Source organism: Antrostomus carolinensis, unplaced genomic scaffold, assembly GCF_000700745.2.
Source record: "Antrostomus carolinensis isolate BGI_N321 unplaced genomic scaffold, ASM70074v2 scaffold50734, whole genome shotgun sequence".
NCBI lineage: Eukaryota > Metazoa > Chordata > Aves > Caprimulgiformes > Caprimulgidae > Antrostomus > Antrostomus carolinensis.
The window spans coordinates 1-16,763 of NW_010312435.1; the positions used below are offsets into that span (position 1 = coordinate 1).

Genomic DNA, 16,763 nt, shown 5'->3' on the forward strand with positions numbered 1-16,763 from the left:
GGGGGGTGGTTTTTTTCGGTTAAAAGCTTCTGCTTTTCTTTTGTAGCAATGCGTATAAGGGGCGTGCTGTAATGTAGTCATCTGACAAATTGCTCCTCCGTTCCCCAAAGGAGCTGCCTTCAGGATCTGACTAACTCTGGATGCACGCGCTTGTCATCTTAATTTCTCCTTTAGGTTGTTGAAAACAACCCGATTGGGTGACATTTGGGGTTTTTTTGTTTCTTAAGAATTGGATGTAGGAGGTTTCTCTTTTTCTTCCGTTGATGTTTATAATGGAAGTGCAAAAGGGATTTTTTACTGTTGCAGGGATCAGGATGTGGAGATACTACAGATAATTCCCAGAACTGGTGCTTTGAGGTGTGTGCTGCACTCAGAGGTTGAGCTCTGGGCTGTACTTTTAAAATACAACACCGTGTTACTTGATTGTAAAAAAGGAGATCTCTTGGAGGTGAGGCATTTTGAAATGGTATCAGGACCATTGCTGTGGCACCTGGTTGAATTGGACATACATTAAACTCATCACACTGAACAGGGAGGCTGAATTTGTTGCTGGATCACCAGGTGTTTCAGGAAGAAACCTAGTCTAGAGAAAACTTCCTCTTGCTGTTACTTCTTCTGTAACTCCAGCATTCAAACCCTTTTCCACAGGATCACTTGAAGCAGGAAGTAGCTGTTTGATGAACCTCTCTTTACCTTTTGTATGTTAAAGTGACTTTAAAACAGCAGAAGGTGGAGCAGCATCCTCCTGGGAGGCACAGGAGGGCTGTTCTCAGCTCATTCCACTGGTTCCAGGTGTTTGATGGGTGCAGGATTCTTGTTCTGCTGGTGGAGGCCAGTGAGGGGTTGGAGTTCTTAGTCTTAAGTGCTACCATCAGTGATGTCCTTTTGGCTTTGCAGAGCATGTGGAAAGACTTTGAAATCCCAGATGTCACTGTTGCTCTTGGGCTGGGAGATGGGTGAAGTATCTTAGGCTTGACACTAATTTTCTGTGGAGTGGTACGCTCAGATCTGAACTCTTTGTCTTGGCTGCTTTACAAGATCCCTGTTTCAAAGGTTGCTTTGAAGAATCCCTTCTCCTGCGTCTTGATGTGTCAAGATACAAGACAAATTGTACTGAAGCAGTGCCCTGATCTGCTGGGTGCTTCAGTTCAGAGTTATTCTTTGATAGTTACAGAAACACCAGGCCAGTCAGCCCATTCAGGAACACATTGATTTGCCTCTCATCTTCAGGAAGAACATCCTAATTCAGGTCACTGAAGTGACACATCTTCAAATAGAGTTACTCCACCTGGCAAGGGGTGGCTGTGCCTCGTGGCTGTGGTGGCTCTGGCTCTCTGAGATCACGGTGAGAGGTGACCCTGACTCAATGGCAGAGGAAACCGAGTCAATCATCTGCTTTAACCTTTGCCTTCTTGGCTGTCAACCGTGTGGTCTTTGCTCTGAGAGAGTCTTGAGTGCTGTAACTCCCAGTCTGTCCCAGAACATGCTCCCAGTCTGTCTCAGAACATGCTCCTCATCTCAGAACGTGCTCCCAGTCCGTGTTTAGACAGTATTTAACAGTTAAAATTGACTAAAACAAACAGAAAGAGTAGAAATTACAACTATTCTGCTTCAGCTTTGGACAGGTTAGCTCATTCTCTGTATCAAAATTGAAAGCTATGTTAGCAGGAGGTTGTTCTGTGCTTCAGCCCACGTGGTGATGCATGGTTTGCATAATGCAGTCTTCTACAGATTATTTATGTTACCTGGTGCCCACCGTGCTCCCAGCCTGTGGACTGTGCTAACAGGCAGGTAAATCAGCAGCAGCTGGTTTGCTGCTGGAGTCACACTGACCCGTGGAAAAGAGGAGTTAGAACATATAGTTCCTGGTGTTCTTCCTTCCTTATCATCTGACTCTTCTCATGAACAGGGGTATTAAGCATCTTTAATATTTTTATAAGGAATTAAAGGCATCAAGATGATCAGCAAGAGAAATAGTGAAATATTTGGTACTTTTTAACCCATAGGTAGGTGCAATAATATTTCTCTCCTGCATTTATTGGGGTGTAAAACACTTTTGTTCCCTTCTTGCTCTTTGGTACAGGACAAAGGCAGGTCAGCAAGCTGGAAGGTTAGACCAGGGAGTAGGACTATTTCTTCAGTACCAAGAAAGACAAGGTTGTAAAACAAACTACCTAGATTTTCATTCTCCTATTTATCTTCCCTTAGCAAAGGTAAATTTTATGGCACTTGGTGACATATTTTTCCTGGCCCTTACCTACTGCAGCTGTAATTTTTCTTCTTCCTTTTTTTTTTAACCAAATGAATTAAAAATACCTTACAACAAAAACTTTACTAAACTTTTTTTTTAGTAAAGAATTCTGGAGAAAAAAAAAAAAGAAAAGAAGTGTTTAAAATTCTTATCAACTTTAAATCATTAGAGACCTGCTGAGTGCACCAGAGTTACTCATTTTGATTCAGGCTTTCAGGGGTTAGTTGAGTTGATTTCTGTTTAACACTTGGATCTCTGTGATAACTGATACCAATTACCAAAAAAAACCCCCAAAATCAAATGTTTTTGAGTTAGCTTTTTAAAAAATGAAAGGATTTTTATGGAATTTAGAACTTTTGATCATTTTTCTGGGGGTTTTTTGTTGTTGTTTGAAAGTTTTGCTTTTTTTTTTTCCCCCCATTAAACAAGAGCCATTTCAGATTCTGAACAGCTCTGGAAGTCTGCTGGGGGATGTGGAAGGTGACAAGCAAAATGCTCAGCTCCTTGGGCATTCAAAAGAGCTAAATCTGAGGGATTTCATATTTTTTCTTCTCCCCATGATGTTGGATCTAGTAATGTTGCATTTTACAGGTGTCTCTCACTTCCTAGGGGGAAAAAAATGCCACCTTCTAGTCAGTGAATTCCTTCTGATTTGTGTTTCAATGCCTCTGCTCAGCAAAGCACTGATTCTTAATTGCTGTCTATTTAACTGTTGGCTCTGCAAACTGAAGAAATCAGGTTTGAAATTTCACTATCAGTGGTATTATTCCCACACTGGGAAAAATATTTCTTGTGCAAATTCAACCTGAAGGAGCACCAGTCATTTTTAGATGTAGATGTGTAGGAATCTGTATGACACACAATCTGTTTTTGAAGCTGCTAAAGGTCAGAAGTGAAGAGTCCCATCAACACTAAAGAAAGAAAACCTGACACTTAATTACTGTCTTTATTCCCTTTGTCAAACAGTCAAAAAAACAAATAACTAATATGAGAACCCAACTTTTCCTCTCTTTATTTTAGATTTGGGAAAATTCCCTGCCAAAAAAACATATATCCTGGAAAATTCACTAGTGTTTGTGTGAGTAAAAGGTTCCAACGTTTTATTCTTAATTTATAAAATTATTATTTCATGCAGTTTTGTCCAAAAGAATTGAGAAATACTTTGCACATAAACGTGCAGCATTTTAATGGAAGGGGGTCAGAATCATCTTAATTTGAACTTTATCTGGTCTGGTTGCAGGTTTTATGGCATTTAGTATATATTAAAGAAGAAAGGAATCAAAGTGTCTAATTTTACATCAGAAAAAAACCCACTTGTGGCTAAATAAAATCAGTTTCAGCTCTGTGTCAGCAAAAATCAGCTGTTGAATTTGACCTAAGGCATCTTTTCAAACCTTCTTTATGTGATTTTGGAGTAGATAATGATGATGGATCTATAGATTAGGGAACAGCATATGAAGGCAAACTTGTAATATTGTAAAAAAAACCAAACCAAAACAAATTATTCCCTAAAATCAAAAGTAATTCAAAATTCTTGCTCTCATGCAACCATGCCACTTGCCAAGTGAGCATTTCCCTGCCTCTCCAAGCTTGCTGTATCCTTGATCTGCCATCTTCCTGCTGTTAATTGATCCCAACTCTGTCTGCTCAGGGCTAGAAGTTATTCTGGATATGGCTCTCACACAGCACATACTGTGTATGGATGTGTTAATTCTGTATGCATGTGCATATTGCTGTGCTGACCCCAAAACCACTCCTGTTATAAAGCATCAGCCTTGAAGGCATATTATTCATCAAAATATTATGTAGCTCTTTCAGTTTTTTTTTCGAATTCCCTCAAAACTAGAGATTTTTTATGCAGCCTTCTGTGGCAAATAGCCCAAAATTCTAATTTTTACTCTCACTCTTGCTGACTTTATTCTCACTCACTCGTGGTGTGTGTGTATAAACACATATGTGTATATCTATACATATTTGTGTATTTATACACACAAGGATGGGTGGGTTTTTTTTTTGCTGTACAGGTAATAAAGATGGGGGAAGGTTTTTTCTCTTTTCTTAATAGGTGAAGAAATCTTGGAAGACCAGAAATTGCAACTTACTGAATTTTAAGTTTAAAAAAAAAAAGATAAAATATAGAATATTCCGGCTGTGGAAGATGGATCCTCATTTTTGCAGCCACTTTGAATCACAAGTTCATCTTTAAATACGCTGGGGTTATTTTTTTGTTGTTGTTTTTTTTTTTTTTTTCCTTTTTTAATTATTTTTGAAGAGCTAATTTAACCCTGGCTGTCTCCAGTCTGACAGTATTCAAATGGACTTGCTTCCTCCATTAGTTATAAGATGTTTAAAAGCACATCCTATGTTTGAATTGTGGATGAGAGGTTCCCTTGGCAATGTGAGGAGGAAAATTCTGTCTACCCCTTTATTATTAATTCACGGATTCAGTGTTGGTTCGGCCTACAGGAGAAGTTAACTGGAAGTCTTTGAAGATCAATATCTTTGCTGAAGTTGTCCAGGTAGGTCAACTTGAAGCTCTGTGATGACTGGAAAATAATGTTTGTCAATTGTATTATATATAAATTATTAGTACTCACAGTTAATCATTGACTGGTAACTCAAATATATGATAATGTTTTTAAGAAGTGGCTCTTACTGAGCTCAGTCACAGGCAGTAGGTTTTTTTCTGTGCTCCAAGGCACATAACTGTTCCTAAGGACACAGACAAGAACAATTCCTGACAAAACCCACACAGTTTTCCAGCATTTTGATGTAGTATTGGGATACTTTTTGTGACCAGCTGATTTCAAGACATTGCCCACCTCAAGTGGCTAATTTGATTAACAAAAAGCATCTGTAAAAATGCTCGTTACTTAATTATTTTTCACTTATTGATACCTTTATTTAGGGTTACTTTTAAAAAGAAGATTTCACTGATCAAGCCAGTAGAAGACTTTCAGTCCCAAGAAAGAGTGAAGCCAGCTCTTGCCAAGAGTGGAGGAAGTCCTTGTTGAGCAAACCCTTAGAACCTGACTAGGAATTTGTCCATTATGTCTAACCAAGGAGATGACTGCTACTTCTATTTCTATTCCACATGTAACAAGGTATGTTTGGGGGATTTTGGGTTGGTTTTGGCTTTTTTTCCTTCCTCTTTATTTTTTAAGAGCTGGGGAGAGTGGGAGGAGATGTACAGATTTCTTGTAACTTCATAAACAGTTTGATTCTGCTTCCAGTTCCAATAGCATGGGCATAATCAATCAGGGGGATTAGAACTAGATGATCTTTAAGGTCCCTTCCAATCCAAACCATTCTATGATTCTATGATTATTTTTTTTTTAGGCTGTACTATTTGATTTTCCTTGTTGTTGATTTCCTTTTTATATTCCAGGGAGACAGCTGTACCTTCCGCCACTGTGAAGCTGCGCTGGGAAATGAAACAGTCTGCACGCTCTGGCAGGAAGGTCGCTGCTTCAGGAACATCTGCAGATTCAGACACATGGAAATCGATGTGAGTTTTTGCCTAAAGATGTGTGTTCTCAAACTAAATCACAAAGCGTTTTTCGTTGCTTGTAGGTGGACTGAATGTGCTTTTACGTGATAGATTTACTTGCTTTAAAATGATACTGGTTTCTGTTACTGGGAGGGAGATGTTAGGAAGTTGGACAAAGAAAAATCAAGTTCTTGGGTATATCTCAGCAAGAAATTTTTATATTGGGTGATGTTGGAATGAAGGCTCTGAAAGATAAATTCAGATAGATTTAACCTAGGTGAGTTAAGGCATTTTTCCCTCCGAGTAATCCCAGTATTTTGCATGTTTTATTAGTTTCATAGAATCATAGACTGGTTTGGGTCGGAAGGGACCTTAAAGATCATCCAGTCCCAACCCCCCTGCCAGCAGCAGGGACACCTTCCACTAGACCAGGTTGCTCAAAGCCTCATCCAGCCTGGCCTTCAACACTTCCAGGGAGGAACAGCCACAACTTCCTTGGGCAACCTGTTCCAGTGTCTCACCACCCTCACAGTGAAGAACTTCTTCCTAATATCTTATCTAAACCTCCCCTCTTTCAGTTTAAACCCATTTCCCCTTGTTTTGTCATTAACTGCCCTTATGAAAAGTCCCTCCCCAGCTTTCTTGTAGCCCCTTCAGGTACTGGGAGGCTGCTATAAGATCTCCCCAGAGCCTTCTCTTCTCCAGGCTGAACAGCCCCAACTCTTTTAGCCTGTCTTCATAGTTTAACCCGTCCTGAATTGTTGTGTGAGAGTGCCTGTCTTCTCAAACTGAATGATAGGAAAGCTAGATAATATGTACTTGTTGCAGCTTACACAAACTTTGTGTATATGCCCTGAAACATTTTTAGTAATAAATTGACCTGGCATGATGTGCAACTATGTCTCTTTGTGAATCTGAGTGTTACCATGAGCTTTTATTTCTTTCTGTCTTCAGAAAAAACGCAGTGAGATTCCTTGCTACTGGGAGAATCAGCCAGTAGGCTGCCAGAAATCCAACTGTGCTTTTCATCACACAAAAGGACGTTACGTTGATGGACTTTTCTTACCACCAAGCAAAAGTGAGTTTCTTGGATCCTTTTCTTTAAGTATTAAAGAATTATTTGTGGATATTACTTATGAGTAGGTACAATACTGTAGAAGACCTCAAGTAGCTTCACTTATGAATGCAGGGAGAAGTCTTCAGTCATAGGCTGTCAGCTAAACAGAATGTATGTAATTCTGGTATTTAATTTTGTCTTGCATGCTCAGCTTTCTTTGTGTGATTGTTACTTTTCAGGTTGCTTTTCCCTCATTTAGTCCTTTTTGGGTGGTAGGGTGGTGAGATTTGTGTGTGAAGGGAAGCTGTTGTTTGTAGTGTAACTAGGGGTGGGGAATAGGAAACTCTAAATTCAGTAGCCACATGGTTTATCTACCTTATCTACCACACATACACAATGAGTGGAACTTAGGGGTCAAAGTTTTAAATGGCTGAATTACAGATGATCCTCCTCTTCCTCTAGCTACCCTTCCAAGTCCACCTGAGTCTGCAGAAGATGATGTGAAAATGGCTCAGATGTCATTGCAGCAAAACAAACTTTCTGTCCAGTCAAATCCCTCCCCACAGCTGAGGGGGGTGATGAAAGTGGAAAACTCTGAAAATGTCCCAAGTCCTACACATCCTCCAGTTGTAATCAACGCTGCAGATGATGATGAAGACGATGATGGTGAGCTTTTTAAGTTCTTGAAGGCATTTCTACTGTAAGTGACTGTATAAATCACAGAATACCTGAATTGTGTAGTGCTTAAAGCTACAGACAAGAGTCTGGAGTCCTATATATTTTCTTCCCAGTATAGCTCTTTTATTTATGAGTTCATCAAATCAAAATTGCTGTTTAAAAAATCCTTCTATAAACATTTATTTGTGTTTGTTGTTAAGAATACCAACAGATGTGAAATGTAGATGGAAATGTCATTGTATGAGTTATATAAACATGAAAAATCTTGTCTAATCCCTGCTGCAAAACTGAATAGGTTTATTTTTGCCTTTCAGACCAGCTTTCTGAAGAAGGAGATGAAACTAAAACACCTGTCCAGCAACCAACTACAGAAACCCATAATGGATTGCGGATCATTTCCACTAGGAAATCCAATGCTACTACAAAACAAGGTATTGTAACAGCTGTAGTAGGATGGATTGGAAGAAGAATTTGACAATTAACTCAAAAGCAGTATGTTCTAAAAATACCACAGAACACAGGGTAGCTGTGTTGAGTCAGTTATTTCCATGAGCTCATTCTTGTCTAATGCTGTCATATGTCTCTTGGATCAGACAGGTAAACTCCTCCTTGTTTATTTTTTGTAGAACAAAATGAAGCCACAGAGTGGAGTTTAAATGGCCTGCAAATGTGTCCTGTCAACCGTTGTGGAAAGCCATGTCTAATGGTAGAGGAGTCTAAGATCATGTAGATGGATTAAAATGCTTAAAACTATAGGTTTTATCTTGAAGGATGGGAGAAGGAGTGAAGAGAGGTGCCAATTGCTTACCAAAATACCATCCGTTCTATGGCTTTTTTTACTTGTGGGGAGTGTTGACAGGGTTTATTCGAGATACTTTGGGAAGATTCTGAGCTGGAAGAAGCTTGAGGATCTGTGCTCTTCAAAATGTGCCTTTAAGCCTCAGTTTCATTAACTGTTTTTGTTTTCAGATGACAATTTAAATTTCGGAATAAAAACACTTGAAGAAATCAAATTGAAGAAGCTAAGGGAAAAGACAAAAAAACAAGGTGGTGAGTTAATACCCCCTACTTCCCTGTCCTTCTGCCTTCTGTTCACCTTCAGCTTTTTTTTCCCTTCTAATAATACCTGAATAGCTGCCTGTGCATCACTGAATACAATTATTTGCAAGAGAAAGGAAATTTTTTGGCACTGTTGGCTTCAGGCTGGGAGGTTATTGCAGCTGAGAGCTGCTTGAGGCACAAACTTCCACATTTAGCTGGGGGCCTTGAGCTACTTTGGCATACAACTTGTTTTCTTAAACCCAAGCAGCTGTTATTCTGGATTGGAATTCCAAGGGCAGATCAGAGGGAAACTGCTCATCTCTCTCTAATTTACGTTCACTGATCGTTATATGTTTGACAGTAATGAATAACTAATGGTTTTAGTCTTTGTGATAGTTCTTCTGTTTTGTTTGGTTGGGTTTTTTTTTTTCCCTAATCATCCTTATGTTTTGCTTGTTCTGATCAGAAGGTCCTTCAGGAGTTTCTGTCCATCCACTCCAATCTCGGACTGTTCCTGTGCCAGAAAAGGAGAATGTACGGACAGTGGTGAGAACTGTGACTTTGTCTACAAAGCAAGGTAAGAGTGAATACTATTGTTTCCATTTCATCACTCCTAAACTGAAAGGTTAAGTAGTAATTAAGACATGTTAGTCTGCTGGTGCTGCCTTTTCTAATTAAAACCATGCTTTTATGCTTAAAGGCCATGGTTGTGTTACAAAGATGTGGCATTTGTAGGTGCTCAGTTTGTTGTATTGCAACAAAAGCTCAAGAAGTGTTGGTTTTTTTAATCAGCCTGACATTAAGCCATAGCTAATCATACCTTATCACCATCCTACAGACTCTGAAATGTGCTTAATTTGACTTTCACATTCCTGAAGTGGAGTGAGATTTGTGAATGAGCTAATGTGTTGACAGCCTGTGACAGAATTAGTGTTTGGGTTAAGTGTGGTAGCAGCAGGGAGAGAGGCTAATGTCAAAACAAATGTCAGTATGTGAATAAGGGGATAACTGAAAAACAGGGGAGGAGTGAAAGGGAAAACCTCTAGAAGGTGGAATTTTACAAGTAACCAATTTTTGAAGCATTGAAGAGGCTGACAGTGGCAGTTGTGGACAGTGATGTGATATGCCTGTATATAAATGGTGGTGTTTAGATCTGCACAGATGCCTTTTAAAGGCAAAATACATGTAGAACTACTTATATTTGTAGTAATTCGTTTATGTGGTTTGGCTACCAAAAGTGGGGGGGTTTTTTGGGGGGGTAGACATTGGCTAGCAGCACAATGCTATTACTGGCTACTGGTTTCTGTGCTCTAAATAGAGATTATTCTTTGTTTTAGGAGAGGAGCCTATGATTCAACTGAATCTTGCTGAGAGACTGGGAAAAAGAAAAGCCTCCATAGGTAAGAGCTTTTTGTGAGCTGCTGTTTGGGTGCCCTTGTCTAAACGTGACTATATTTAAGGGTATTTTTGCTGTATGCAAGAGGAAAATACATTTTGGCAGAGATCTGTATTGACTGCAAAAATGGCAAATTTTGTTAACAACCGTAAGGCAAATATAAGAAAATATACCTGGAAGAACTGAAGTTTGTGGCTGACTGTTCTAAATTCACCCTCCAGATAAATGTTCTTAAAATATTTCTTGTTTTCTCTCTTTCTGAAGCTGGGAAAAGTGTCCTTCCACTGAAGCGCAACCTTGCTGAAAGGCTGGGGAAGAAGATAGAGATTCTGGAGAACGCTGACAAAGCTCCAAAGAGAGGTACAGCTGCTGAACAGACCTCTGGATTTGATGCACAGATTTTCTCTTGAGGTTTTCTGTTTGTCCTTTCTCCTAATGGTTCTTTTTGCCTGTTGGTTGAGGGCTCAAGGTAACTTTGAATCCCAGTGAAGTGATTTCCCGTTTCATTTTCAAATGTGAATGCAAAATTGAGATTTAGGCAGTTTCCCTAGTTTTTTTTTTTTTTTCTGTTCTGTCTTGTAGTTCAAGTCCCCAAGACTCTGAAGGAGAGACTAGGATTGCCCTCTGAACAGACCAATACAGAGACAGGTAATAACTGACTGGATATTAAATATGCCTGCCACTTTTTTCTTTCCATGAAATTCCATACAGCCCTAAAAGTTAGTTTAAAAAAATCTGCCTGATTCCAGTGCTGAAGCTGCTCTGATGGCTGCTGTTGTGGCTCCAGGAGTGTGTGTGTTTTCCACTTTTACCTCATCAAGGTTTCATGCTCCTGCTGTGAACCATCAGAAGCTGCAGTATATTTACACACAAGTAGAATAGAACCAGGAGCAGGAGTTTCAAATGCTAACGGAGAGACACAGTCTGAGAAAGTAACAAAATAAAAGACTAATGTTTTTTGTGTCACAACTCTCTCTGGGTAGCACTGGTATTCAAAATACAAGTGGCTTAAAGAAGAAGGAGAATATTATGCAGAATGTACTAAGATGTGTTCTTGGGAACACTGAAACCAAGTTTTCCTTAGTGCTGTGACACATTTTGGAGACTTTAAATATTGTTTGACCCTCTTTAAATGTTGGTGCTTCTCTTTTTTTTTTGATGATGACAGAGAAGGCTGCTAAGCCAACAGGAGAGATCCACGTGAAAACACTGGAGGAAATTCGTCTTGAGAGAGCTAATCAGAGACGAGCAGAACCTCAAGCAAAACCCCAGACTGAAGGACGTTGTAAACCAGAAGATCCCAGCTTGGGGGCAAGACCTTCCCCTGCAGTTCGTATCAAAACTTTCTCAGGAGCCCTGGCTGAAAAAAACCACAAGCAATTGGATGAAGAGAAACAAAGGCCAGAAGTGTCTCCTACTAAGACAAAAGTAGAGAGTGAGCCCAAGAAGCAGAGCATACTTGCTCCATCTGGGCCCAGCAAAGTGCAGCTGGCAGAGCCAGCAGGTAAAGCCAAGCCAGCAGGAGAGGTGCGGATTAAAACCTTGGAAGAAATCAAGCAGGAGAAAGCTCTGCGGATGCAGCAGAGCGGAGAGAATGTGCCAGCTCCACCAGCACAACCTGAACCTGCCCCGGCAGGGAGGAGATTGTTACGGATCACAAAGCTAATAGGTAATAAGTTGGTTTGGTACCTGCCCTGGTGAAGTGTCAAGCAAATTCAGTTTGCTCAGGATTCACTTTGCTTTTTCCATCTGTGTGTACGAGGGGATAAAAGAGTTTCAGGCTACAAAGTTAGAAGGCAAGAAAATGCCAGAATATACAAGTGATAAGACAAGAGGAAACCACCTCAGGCTGTGCCAGGGGAGGTTTAGGTTGGGTATTGGGAAAAACTTCTTCACTAAAAGAATAGTCAAGCATTGGAACAGGCTGCCCAGGGATGTGGTGGAGTCACTGTCCCTGGAGGGATTTAAAAGCCATGTAGATGTGGTGCTGAGGGACATGGGTTAGTGGTGGACTCAGCAGTGTTGGGTTTTGGTTGAACTTGATGATCTTAAAGGTCTTTTCCAACCAGAACAGTTCTATGATTCTATGCAACCATATTATCTTCCATGAATTACATGACAGATTTCTGTATTTCCCGATAGAAAATTCATTCACTTGAGGAGTTTTGTAGTCTGATTTCTCTCTTCTGGTTTTTTCTCCTATCTGTTTGTAGTATGGGATCTTTCTTGTGCTGAATGCAAGCTTACCTTCCTCTTCAGCATACATGTTTAACTTAGTTATTGATGTATATGTGTTTGTGAAGCACGTATCAGCTTCTTCACGAGGCCCAGTTTTTGTCAGAAATGACAGAGCATTAAAGATTTTGTTGTTAAGATTATATAAGCTGTGTAACAAGAGCTGATGTGATTGAGGGAAACAGCTCAAATGCTGGATGAATTGCTTGCTGTAGCCTTTCCTTCTATCCCCTTATCAGACATGAGGAAATAAATGCACCAAGGAAACAGAGGTAACTGGGTTTCTTTATTTCTGCTGTTGACAATTTTTTTTTCCTTGCTTTTAAAGCACCTGGAAGAGAAGAAAAGAAGATAGTGGAATTGAGCAAGCCTTCTCCCAAAGCTGTCTCTGCACCTGCAGAGGTGAGTCCTTTGTGAAAACATACATATATTCATGCAGTTTTTGATAAATTTTGTTATGTTTTGTTTGTAAGTTGCTACACGCTCCCAGTTTGTGTTCCTACCCTTGCATTTAGTAAGGGCTGCGAATGAAATTGTCAGTCCTGTGGCTTTCAACCGCATTTCCAAACAACATTGTAATCCTCAGCCTTTGAATGAATCTGATTATACCTGACAATGAATAAGAAACCCCATTAGCACCAGATAAAAATCTGCGAGGTGAATGTGGAGGGAATGTTTTTGTTCTCAGTGACTTTATCTGCCAGACTTGAAGGATATCTTAAAATGCTGAGGGAAGTGTTTTAATAGCAAAGGCCGGAGCTTTGTGTTCCAGGAAATCAGTCTGTCAGTGATTGCTGTATTTCATAGCTTGTATGACTTTCTGTTGCTTAAAAAGAATGTAATAGATTACAGCTAGAGTCTTCTGCTCTATTAAAGAGGCTTGCTGTGTTGGGATTTGTAGGCTTTTGAAGCAGCATTTCCATAGCAAAGCGTGGATCTTGTTGCAGACAACAATTTATGGGGGAAAAATGTCAGATCTGGATGGTATTTACATGCTCTGTTCCACATGGAGCCATTTCAGAGAGATTGCCACTCAAGATTTTCTTAATTAAATCTCCATAGATTTTTGTCCTATTAATGCTCTTCTCTTGCTTTTTTCTAGCCCTCTGATCAGAGTGCAGCTAATTCTAAAGTTCAAGTGAAGAGCCTTGAAGAGATAATGAGGGAGAAGCGGCAACTGAAACGACGCCAAGAAGAGAAGCTTCCGAAGGAAGCAGCTGCCGTGCCATCTCCTGTTGAAAAAGCAATCAAGGATAAAACTCCAACATCAGGGAGTCCTGAATCCACTGTGGTTTCTGGATCAACTTATCAACTTGCAAAGAGGATATTGGTGAAATCTCCAGAAGACAAGGTTGAAAGCCCAGGAAAGGATGCTGCTGTATCACCAGGGAAACAGGCAGCTCAGCTTCTGGAGCGGAAAGCTAAAAGTAAGTGTTGGCTGTATGTTAAAGAGTTACTTTGGGTCATGTGTTGAGAGAAAGGCAGAAGATGACAATGTTCACGTTGTAACTCTGACTCCTTTTTGTAACTTCTTTGCTCCTTTTTATGGCTTGTTGGTAAAACAGAGTTTACTACGTGGAAAATACTCCTTAGAATCTGGGAAGTGGCAGTATGATTGTGCTGGCCAAATATATTTAACTGGAAGGATTATGGGAGTGTTAAGAGGACCCTTTTTTCCCCCTCAAGGCAGAGCAAGACTGTATCAGTTCTCTCTTCCTTTTACTCTAGCCAAATCTAAGGTTTGCGTGAAGCCTTCGGAAGGGAAAACTACCTCTCCCACAAAGCAGACACTGAAACGTAAGGCAGCTGAAAGTCATCCTTCTGCTGTGGCAGCTGTGAAACCGTTGAGTACTGCTGGTGGTGACACGAAGGAGCCTTCAGCTAAAAAAGCAGCTGTGGTAAGGACAGTGATGGAGGCGATAGTTGGTCCCTAATAAAATTTATACCCAAGTTTTACCCTTCTCTTGCAGAAAAAATGGAAAACTGAAATGTTCTACAGGTTTCTCTTTCCTTTTAAATCCAGAAATGCTCTACAGGATGGTTGTAGTATTTTTCTGCTTTAGAAAGACACAAGGTCATTAGTAAACTTCAAGTGAATGCCCTGGTTCTGTATTCTGGTTAAGGCTCAGCAGTGCCAGGGGAGAAGCAGTGGAGGAAGAATCTACTAAGAAGTCTTTTACCTGTGTATCATAAAAACTGTCTTGCTTCTTCCTCCTAGGCTGTTGTTCCTGCTTTGCCAGAGGACAGCCTGACCTCTGCACCTGGGAGAGAAAAACCCAAAACCAGGTAAGAACCACAACTTACTCTTTTTCTTGATCAATGTGTCTTTCACATGAAACATAAAGGGTTGTTTGGTTTTTTTTTTTCATATGTGGAAAAATAAAAGTTTTGAGATAATTAATGCCAAAATCCAACAAAGGAACAATTAATCTGAAATAATTTTCTAGCAGAAATGCTTATTTAGATTCTTTTCTTAAAATGCTGTAATTTGGTACAGCTTTTCAGTGATTTCTTGGATTTTCTCAATGCCTGCAGAGGTTGACTTCTTAACTTTTTTACAGTCAAATTAGTAAAGGTGGTAAAGCATCTCTGGCTACAAAAATTGTACCTTCTTTGACCATCCCCAGATGCTCTGTCTTCATGGATAAATCCCCAAACTGACAAGTGTACTGGCTGATACATTGGACTCTAAAAGTAGCCCCAGATTAATTGGATAACAATCCCTGTGTAAGGTTGAGGTGTAGGAGGGATTAATTACAGTTTTAATAGCTGGTTTGCAGAAAACATCTTTCTGTTTAAGGAATATTACTGATTTTTTTTTTTTTCTTTCTTGTTTATCCAAGTCCTGAACTGCATATCAGGAGCCAGGCAGATTCTGTGGCACAGTCAGAGGTCTCAAGCTCGACTTCAACTTCTCCACAAGTAGCGGTAAAGACGCGTCGGTTGAGCTCCACAGGGGCTGGCAAAGCACCTTTATCTGTAGAAGATGACTTTGAGAAGCTTATTTGGGAAATCTCAGGAGGAAAACTGGAAGCAGAAATTGACCTGGACCCAGGGAAGGATGAGGATGACCTCCTCTTGGAACTTTCTGAAATGATTGACAGCTGAACTGCACAGTCTTCAGGTTGTTTTTTTTAAAAGAAAATATATATATATAACTCTTATGTTTTGTTGGATACCTGGAGGTCGTCCTTTTTTTCTAGCTGAGGCTTTGCAATGAGTCTTAAAGCACAGTTGAACTGGTAGAAGTTGGCAGTATCTGCACTCAGTTGTAAGAATTTTCCTGCTGGTCAGAGTCAAGGTCCTGTGCATCCGTTCTGTAACTATCGGTGACTACCTTCGACATTAAGAGGACAAAGCACTTGTTTATTTTGGGACAGGTTGATTCCCGTCTACAGACTGTGGTGGTTGTGAACTGGTCTCCTGATTCAGTGATGCTCTGAAGGCTTAAACTGAAAGCTTCTTCCTTCTTTCCCCCCCCTCCTTGAGCAAAACTCAATGTTCAGTGCGTTTCAAAGCGTTGGTATTCTCATTTCTTGGTATTCTGATTTCTTGGACAGTTGATATCTAAAGCCTGGAGTTACTATGTCAACTCTTGAGTTTTATTTATGTATACTATCATTTTGACTTTAATCTTTTAGGGTAACTTAATGAAAATGTCAGGGTGGGAGGCAGCAGAACAATTACTCTCATCTTTTTGGACCAAATGTGCTGTCAAGGGTGGTGGTTGAGGTCAGTCCATCCAGCCTTACTTTGAATTATCAGGGATGACAAAATATCTGTGTAAAAAAGCTCTGCAGTTCAGTTTGAATTCCCCTGTCATGTTTTGTTGTACTCTACCAAAGCTTGTGGGGGGTGTTGGTGTGTTTTCCTGATGTGAACAGGATTCTGGGGTGGGTAGTCAGGATTCCTCTCATAGTCTGCAGTAAATTGGTAAAGTAAGAGTTGGTTTAAGTGCCTCTGGGTTCCAAGAATCACCTCTCCCCCCGAGCTCCTGGGTTGTTTTCTGCCAGGAAGCAGCAGCTGCTCAGATTCATGTTCAAACACTGTCAACTTTGCCTGACCTCCTGCCAGCCATGTGGCACCAACTCACTGGTGATCCTGGAACCTGGTGCTGCTGCAGGACCAACCCTCCTCTCCTTTCTGGTCATACCCTGGGGATCCTCCCTGTGCTCTCCCCTGCACTCCCACCCCACTGCTGAAGCTGGAGCTCTGGAGGTTACTGCTCTGCCTCAGGTGTCCACGTGCAGTTTGAATTTGTGACCCTGCAGAAAATAGCTGAGACTGGGGTGTATTGTGTACCCTGCCACCAGTGATATAATTTCAATTATTTTCTTAACTATTTGAAGAACTTTAGTCTCTTCCTGCTCTGATTTGTGAAGCTGTGGGGGCTCTGGGGCATTTGCTGCTGGCAGAGGAAAAAAAAATCAGTTCTTTGAGTTGATTGTAAATACTTTGGAAGAAAAAAAAAACCAAACACTTGTGTGCTTTGATACTCCACTGTGATGTCTTAGTTCCTAGAGGAAAGGTTTGAAACCAAAATTTAGAGGAAACTGCTGTTCCAGCTCCAGATGGGTCACCCGGCTCCAGATGGGTCACCCCTTTATCCTGCTGA

The 16,763-nt window shown here is 40.4% G+C and overlaps 1 protein-coding gene across 1 annotated transcript; it reads left to right on the forward strand.

Moving 5' to 3' along the window:
- Positions 1-5,301: 5,301 nt before the first annotated feature.
- On the forward strand, positions 5,302-15,256 carry LOC104524202 (zinc finger CCCH domain-containing protein 11A). The gene is made up of 16 exons (XM_029084750.1): positions 5,302-5,355; positions 5,640-5,759; positions 6,696-6,819; positions 7,261-7,464; positions 7,791-7,907; positions 8,446-8,526; positions 8,984-9,094; positions 9,855-9,917; positions 10,178-10,277; positions 10,494-10,561; positions 11,082-11,582; positions 12,477-12,550; positions 13,251-13,575; positions 13,877-14,046; positions 14,367-14,434; positions 14,992-15,256. The coding sequence occupies exons 1-16, from the start codon at positions 5,302-5,304 to the stop codon at positions 15,254-15,256; spliced, it is 2,445 nt and encodes an 814-aa protein (XP_028940583.1).
- The last annotated feature ends 1,507 nt before the right edge of the window (positions 15,257-16,763 follow it).

Excerpts from the sequence above, each read along its gene's own strand:
- LOC104524202 (XM_029084750.1), top strand. The coding sequence starts at position 5,302 with ATGTCTAACCAAGGAGATGACTGCTACTTCTATTTCTATTCCACATGT. Across the intron at positions 10,278-10,493 it reads AAAGCTCCAAAGAGAGGTAC|AGTTCAAGTCCCCAAGACTC; the intron begins AGCTGCTGAACA and ends GTTCTGTCTTGT. Across the intron at positions 10,562-11,081 it reads ACAGACCAATACAGAGACAG|AGAAGGCTGCTAAGCCAACA; the intron begins GTAATAACTGAC and ends TGATGATGACAG.